The sequence below is a fragment of the Chenopodium album genome, chromosome 11, assembly GCF_948465745.1.
Source record: "Chenopodium album chromosome 11, dcCheAlbu1.1, whole genome shotgun sequence".
Taxonomy (NCBI): domain Eukaryota; kingdom Viridiplantae; phylum Streptophyta; class Magnoliopsida; order Caryophyllales; family Amaranthaceae; genus Chenopodium; species Chenopodium album.
The window spans coordinates 43701124-43709206 of record NC_137844.1 but is presented as its reverse complement, the minus strand read 5'-3'; the positions used below and the strand labels follow the sequence as shown (position 1 = coordinate 43709206).

At 39.9% G+C, this 8083-nt stretch overlaps 1 protein-coding gene across 1 annotated transcript; it reads right to left on the bottom strand.

Annotated features, from left to right (window-relative positions):
• Positions 1-5269: 5269 nt before the first annotated feature.
• Positions 5270-6034, bottom strand: LOC145566652 (uncharacterized). The gene is made up of 2 exons (XM_081626003.1): positions 5743-6034; positions 5270-5694 (listed from the first exon to the last, which is right to left on the bottom strand). Exons 1-2 carry the CDS (start codon positions 6032-6034, stop codon positions 5270-5272), a joined length of 717 nt encoding a protein of 238 aa, XP_081482129.1.
• Positions 6035-8083: the final 2049 nt, after the last annotated feature.

Here is an 8083-nt window from a genome sequence, read left to right as displayed (position 1 = left end):
GCATAGATACAAGAATCCTTAAGCAATAAAACTCGAGCATGATGTATATGCCTAAGATCAACCACGGTCATGACTAGCCAAGGCCTAGCTAACCTTCCCGAAAATACTCAACTTAGGCCTATTCAACACATCTTATCGCGTCCCCATCACAAAATTCAAATCCCCCCTAATGGTAGTGTCTCGTGACTCCTCGAAGGAGCCGGAAAAACATAGATTAAGCGGGTTTTAAAACACTCGACATCTCAATGAAAAAGTACCCTCTCCATATGCTTGTGAATCAACTCCCTCCACCGACAATGGCTTCTACTACTCTACTAACATTACGAAACTCAAGGATTACGACACAAAGTTAAGGCATAGACAAAACTAGAAGTGTTTTGCAATTAAACAAACTAAGATGTATAACATTAAGAACAAACCCAAAGAGGTTTCTAACTTTGACCCAAATTACAAACTATGAATAAACTCGAGACAAAAACACACCCCTAAGCTTGTTTAATTGCTAGGGTGGTGGCTATTTATCACTTCTTTTCTTTCTTTTTCTTTTCTTTTTTTTTTCTTTTTTTCTTTTCATCATTTTTTTTTTACTTGGACATTTACATAACAAACTACTAATTACAAATAGACTAAAGATTGATCTAAGGAAACAAGAATGATATGCCTTAACTTTTTGTGAATAAATAATACATAACAACCTTTATCAACACTAAGAGTAGTTTAGGCCGCGATCTTGGGAGTTGAGACTTAAGTTCTCGATCTAGGTACTAAATCAAAGAGGATCCTTGCCACTCAATCAAAATGTAGTAGGCTTGAAAAATATTAAAACCTCGCTTTTGGGGACAATGTGGGATCAAATACTACCTTTCGGGGTTCAAATTCCTTTAAGATAGGCGACACCATCTTACCATAAACCTAGACTTTAAGTCTCGCACATTTGGTAAGGTTATTCTCACACTAGCCTAAACTAACCGATTCTATGTTCAACCAAGGGCATCTAAACTATGCTCGAAATTTTAATACAAAAAGAAAACAAGTATCCACCACATACAATCCAATATCATCATTGCAAACCGATCAAAGGCAAAACAAACACCTTTTTTTTTTGTTTTTTGTTTTTTCAAAGCTCAATTTTCTGTTTTTTTTTTTTTTTTTTTTTTTTTTTTTTTGGATGAAGCTGAAAATGGAGGATAAGAAAACTAATTAAAGAATTTGGATGTTAGGGAATTTAGATATTAGAGGGGTAAGAAGAAAAGAAGAAATTTGGATATTAGGGAAAAACCAACATCATCAATCATCATAAATCATCATCAAAGACACCAAAAACAAGCCAATCATACCATGCATTCAACAATCACACTAGCCAACCAATAAATACACCAAAGCTAATCATAGAAATAAGATGCTCCAAAGCACACATATAATGGAGAAGCGAGACAAAAACATCAATATGCAATCGTTCTAGTCTAGGCATGCCATATCATCGTGTATAGAACAAAAACCAACCTAAAATAGGCATGCAATCTAGAATATAATACAACATGAATCCTACCACAAGTCCCAAAGGCTAAGCTAAGCCTTTCATGCCAAACATTCCACATACAAACTCAAACTTCTCCATACATTGCACAAAAGCATCACATGAAAGCACATATCCTATCAAAACCGAAAACTACCCTATAAACAAGGTCAAGACCTCCCCCAAGATAGACATTTGATTACCGTTCCCACAAAAAGTAATACAATGTGAAGCATCTCCCCCCAAACTAAAACTCGACACCAGCCTCGGTGTTACAAATGACGGGTAGGAAGAGAAGGGAACGGTAAAAACAAATGTCTAATGGCTACTCCCAATCATCCCCTCTAGGAGGCGATGACATGTAATTGTTGTTTGGGTCTACATCGCCGAAATAGGAGGGTTGATCCACGTATGGAGGAAGATCATAATTGGGGCTACTTCGGTAGTGACTGAAGTCCGGTGCACTACTAGTGCCCCAACCACCATCATACCCGGGTGGAAACCCAAAGTATCTCCTTAAGGGGTGGTTATTGATCTCCTTGGGAGTCATATTACCACATGTCTCGGGGACGTGGTAATAAGAAGGGTCCCCCTAAAATCACAACCCCCGGGTTGTGTATAATCGTAGGGAAGGAAGGATCGTAACTCCGAAATGGAGCTACGAGGTCCTTGCCAATAAGAATAGGTGGGTTGGTTGTTGTTCCAACCCGCAACCGACCCTTCTTGGACGGGGCGGTGAGGATAGTTGACATAGGGGAGAAAGTCTCCCCTCTCAACTTGGTTTTGATAGGACATTTGGGAGACATAGCTTTGGAATTCATTTTCTTGCAAGATTCTTTGGTTGGTTAGATTTAGATGGTGAAAAGCCGATTCAAGGTTGAAGGAGGAAGAAGAAAAGGAGGGGCCTCCATAAAGCTAGGAACGGTGGAGATGCTATGGCGGCGGGGTTGAGATGGTTGGTCAAGGTCGGGAACATTCCCGAGGAGTGGCTCACTTGGCACTTGCCAAGTGTTCCCAACGGTGTTCATTACCGTCGCATTGGGGAGAATGCAACGGTGCTTTCCCTTGACTAACCAAGAGTATGTGGTCACATTGCCCCAAAGTTCCACAAGCATGTGCATTGAGGCAAGTCCGGGAATGTCAAGGACATTGGACCCGTTCACCGGGGTCAATTGGTCAACCCAATTGGTGAAGCCCAAAGCCTTGGCAATGATTGTGATCATCCCTCCACATTTTATCTCCCCTCTCAACTCCGTACTCCTCTTTATTTCAAGGCACCGTTTGATAAACAAGTACCCTATATTCACGTTACCCTCAAGATCCCCCTCAAATTGGGAAGCTATGAAAAGCCATTTTATCTCCTCTTTGGTTAGCTTCCCGAGGTCTTGCTTCGAGAAGCAAGCATACCCCATAATTCTCATGAATGTACGGAGTACGGGGTGGATAATGTGGCTAGCGTAGCTAGAACGGGTTGTGAAATTGGGGTACCCCGCGATAGTGTTCCACCAATTATACTCCTCGTAACTAGAGAGGTAGAAACTATCAGGGTCGTCAATTTGATTATACACGGGCCATTCAAATATCTCATTGAGGCGAGTTAAGGTTAAAGTTCTATCTTGATTGAAGATTTTAAACTTAATCTCGCACTCTCGAGGCTCTTCCTCACCATTGATTCGGCGCATGGTAAGGATGGAAAGGAACTCGAGAGTGAGCGATTCGTAGGTTAGCTCCCTGTTCTTGAGGAAGTTTAGCCATCCGAAATTTTCGGCCACTTGCCGAATTCCGTCATCTATACGTAGAAGTTGGCAAGCTTCTTGGTCATAGAATCTTGTTGGAAGGATTTTTTGTTTTGAAGCTCTTTATGATACCCTTTGAATTTCTCGGGAATTTTAATTGAAGGAGGAGCATTGTTTTGATTTTGTGTTTGGCTTGGGTTTTGGTTTTGGTTTCGGTTCTTGGTTGTTTGGATGCCGAAAGACTTTCTCTTCTTTCCTCTCGCACCTCCAAATAATCGAAGAACCATTTTGACTAATGTGAGAATAGGTTTACAAGGGTCACTCAATACACCTAACACAAACACCAAAACACACCACACACAATCTCCTTAACTTCAAACCCTTGATTAAAACCAAGTACCTGTATAAGAAATTCCAAATATATATTCCAACATAACCAACAAAGATTTCCAACACAAAATTCACAACCAACAATAATTCCAATCCACTCACAACAATCCTTAATCACAACAATCACAATTTTCAATTATCAATACTATTTTACCACAAGTTCAAACTTAATAATTCTCAAATTCCCAACAAGTCATGAATCATACTACACAATTTATCAAAAATAATCAAGAAAAGTAAAATTTGAAGAAAAATCACAAGAATTAAGAACAAGAGTGAGGAAGTGAGGGAATTTATACCCACAAGAGCATGAAAATACTCTTAAATCTCCAAGCTTTGCTCAATTCCTCCTTTCTTAGCTCCAATTTGTTGAAAATTCCAAGCTTTTCTTCAATTATCAATGGTGGTCTTCTAGGGTTTGAAATTTTTGTGCTTGAAATTGGGTAAATTTTGTGTTGTTGGAAAAAGAATTTAGAAGAGAAGAGGATTTTGTGAATTTTTGGTGAAAGATGTTGAGATTTGATGATGATTCTGTAGAGAGAAGTTTGAGTATTTGGGGTTTTTTTTTAGAGAGAGAAGGAGATGGGAAAGAGGAGAGAGAGTATGAATTATTGAATGATTGGTGAAAAATGGATGAAAGAGGATAAAAAGGTGGAAGAGAATCTATTTTTTTTTTACCCGGACTGGCTGGAGCGGGCGTGCAGTAAGGTCGGAGCGCCCGCTCCAGCCTTTAATAGAGTTCCTGATTCTTCTGTTCCCGTTAGGAGCGGGCGTGTAGGTGATGTGGAGCGCCCGCTCTTAACTTATATTGTGAATCTGCTTTAGCTTCCCATAATGGAGCGGGCGTGAAGGTGGAGAGGAGCGCCCGCTCCGAATATAAAATTAGCTATGGCATTTGGTTGGAGCGGGCGTGCTGAGGGGGGAGCGCCCGCTCCAATCCTGTATCTGCTTTTCTGATTTCCTTCACCAGAATGGAGCGGGCGTGAATACCACCCGAAGCGCCCTCTCCTAATTTCAAATCTAGCTACGACATTGGTTTGGAGCGGGCGTGCTCAGAGGTTGGAGCGCCCGCTCCATCTTTGGTTCATGGGTTCTGGCTTAGAAGCCCAGAATGGAGCGGGCGTGCAGCTCAAGAGGAGCGCCCGCTCCAAACTTCTTTGAGGCCTTCTGTTGCTGTTCCAGCAAGGAGCGGGCGTGCTGTGCTGTTGGAGCGCTCGCTCTTACTAGTACTTGATATTTAGTTTTTTTTCACGGAGCAAAGGAGCGGGCATGCAGATCTTGAGGAGCGTCCGCTCCATCCAGTGTTGAAGCCTACTATTTGCTTCTGTTGAGTTTGGAGCGGGCGTGCATTGTATAAGAGTGCCCGCTCCAAGCTGTTGACAGCTTCATTAACTCCTTTTCTCGATTCTTTTTGCTCCAAATGCCTATAACAAGCCACAAGAACATAAATTCAACCAAATTGTTAGCCAAGTCAGAAGTCAAATACTCTCTTCTCCATTATCTTTGTCACTCAAATTTTTTTATTTCTCCCTCTTTTTTTTCTTTTCTTTTTATTTATTTATTTATTTTTACTCGGGTTGCCTCCGGAAGCGCTTCTTTAACGTCAATTTCTTGACGACCTCCACACTCAGGAGGTAAGATTACATTGTAGTGATTCAACCAAACCGACATGAGCAACCTGGTAGTAAAGCTTGAGGCGATGCCCATTGACCTTAAAAGATCTCATTCTGTCCAAATCCGTGATTTCCACAACTTCATGAGAAAACAATTCCTTAACAACAAAAGGACTACTCCACCTTGATAGAAGTTTTCCGGGGAACAACTTCATCCTAGAATTGTAGAGAAGTACCTTATCACCTACAAGAAATGTTTTCTTTTCAATATTGCGATCATGGCAATCTTTTGTGCGATTCTTGTAGTTGTTAGCACACTCGTAGGCCTCTAATCTTAGCTCTTCAAGCTCATGTAAATCAAGCCATCTTTGCTCTCCCGCACTAGCCAAATTGAAGTTAATCTTCTTAATGGCCCATCGAGTTCGGTGTTCAAGCTCCACTGGAAGATGACAAGATTTTCCATACACTAGACGATATGGAGTTGTGCCTATTGGGGTTTTGTATGCCGTTATATATGCCCATAGAACATCATCAAGTTTTTCTGACCAATCTTTCCTATTCCTTGCAACCGTCTTCTCAAGGATTAACTTGATTTGACGGTTGGAAACTTCCTCTTGTCTATTAGTTTGTGGATGGTAGGTAAGACCGAACCTTTGATGAACTCCATGCTTTCTTAGCATCTTTTGGAAAGAACTATGAACGAAATGTGAACCGTTGTCACTTACCACAGCTCTAGGAATCCCAAATTTTGGAAATATAACTTTCTTGAACAATTTCATGACTACCTTGTGGTCATTAGTTGGGGAGACAATGGCCTTAACCCATTTTAAAACGTAATAGACCGCCACAAGGATATAGTGATTTCCATATGAATAAGGGAATGGTCACATAAAATCAATGCCCCATACATCAAATACCTCTAGCTCTAGTATCGTTTGTTGAGGCATCTCATTTCGCTTAGATATGTTGCCGGTTCGTTGACACCGGTCACAAGTCTTCAAAAACCCCCAAGCATCCTTAAAGATGTGAGGCCACCACAAACTGCTGTGCAAGACTTTCAAAGCTGTTTTGTTTTCTCCCATATGGCCTCCACAAGGATCGGAATGGCACATCTTGAGCACACTTTGCACTTCTTCATCCGGAACACACCTTCGGAGCAAACCATCTACTCCTTTTTTGTAGAGAATGGGGTCATCCCACACATAGTGTCTTGCTTCCCTTTTTAGCTTCTTCCTTTGGTTCTTGGAGAAATCGGGAGGAAATTCCCCACATTCCAAGTAGTTTACCAAGTCGGTGAACCAAGGAAGTTCTTTCTCATTCAAGATACAAAGCACATCATCTCTCAATTCATCACATATGGGAATTTCATCATCACTAGCTTACACGTTCTCTAAACGGGAAAGATGGTCCGCAACTACACTCTCGACCCCTTTCTTATCACGAATTTCAATATCAAATTGTTGAAGAGAAAGGACCTAACGAAGAAGATGAGGCTTGGACTCTTTCTTTGCCACAAGGTACCTAATAGCCGCATGGTTGGTGTAAACAATAGTTTTGGAACCAATAAGGTAGTTGTAAGGAATATTTCAAGCATCCCACACTTGAGCCCCACTGTGATCATACACTTAAGCATGGTGGCGTCCAAAGGGAAGGAAGTTAGAGTAAAAGAGTCACCAACAAGTTTTAGGAACTTGTAAACCGTTCACAGGGTGAAGGTTACACCCCTTAACGATCCAGGAGATCGTTAACTCCAATAGGTCTGGAACCATGACTGGAAGTTCGGGGATGAAGGTACAAATCCAACCTAAAAGAGATTGAACCTGCCCTAAAAATAGGCCTCTACTTTATTCTTCTCGTATTCATGTGCGCTTTCTGACTAACATGCAATCAATAGATTAAACCTAAACCTGTTTAATCTATGTTGGTTGAATATTAATGCACAAACAAATCTATTATTGGCGATCACTTGAATTATAATCATATTAACCCTAACAAGATTATTAATTATCTTATTAAGCGTGATTACAAGTACAAATTCCCTTTAAACCTGCATAAAAGGCGTGCTCAAGCAATAACAAATAATAATATGTCAAGAAACATAAAATAACAACAAATCGTCATAATAATATTCAATCTCAATAAAGTATAATAATAGCAAGATCCTAGGCATGATACTAACAAGATTAATAACAAACCCTAGCATGTCACTAAACATTAAAGATCAAAGCTTTAACCCTAACATGCTACTAACATGATATTAGGAAAGAAATAGGAAGCATCATAATAATATCAGAAATATTAGTTAACCCTAAACATGATACTAGGAAGCAATATAACATCCTAACATTATACTAGGAATCAAAATAATCAAAGCATGCTTTCTATATCAAAAGAATAATTAATTACTTACTTGGATGCCTCGTATCTTTTTCTAATAACAAAATACACGCGTTAGTAACTTCAAGGAAAATAATAAATCAAACAATTAATTTAAATAATTAAAATAGAGATTTGGGACCAAACCCTCAGAAATTATAAACCTTTCATGTCTAGAACTAATGAATGTGGAATTTTGTGAGAGGGAAGGTTTAGAAAAAGAATAGAGAGAGAGAAAGCTTCTAGCTTTTAGAGAGAGAAAGAATAGAATTAGATGATTGTTGATTGTTGATGATTGAAAACGGAGAAGATACGACCCTTATTTATAAGAAAACAGTCCGAAAACGATAGAAAATACTTCAAGTTCTATACGGAATAAAACTGGAATCTGTCGCCAGGCGATAGACATCAGCGCCAGGCGACAAGACCAGCGCTAGGCGACAGATGTTAGC

Bases quoted from the DNA above. Each gene is read 5' to 3' on its own strand.
- LOC145566652 (XM_081626003.1), bottom strand. From the start codon at position 6,034: ATGAAATTGTTCAAGAAAGTTATATTTCCAAAATTTGGGATTCCTAGA. The intron at 5,695-5,742 runs GCACAACTCCAT...GTCATCTTCCAG, and splicing joins GGCATACAAAACCCCAATAG to TGGAGCTTGAACACCGAACT.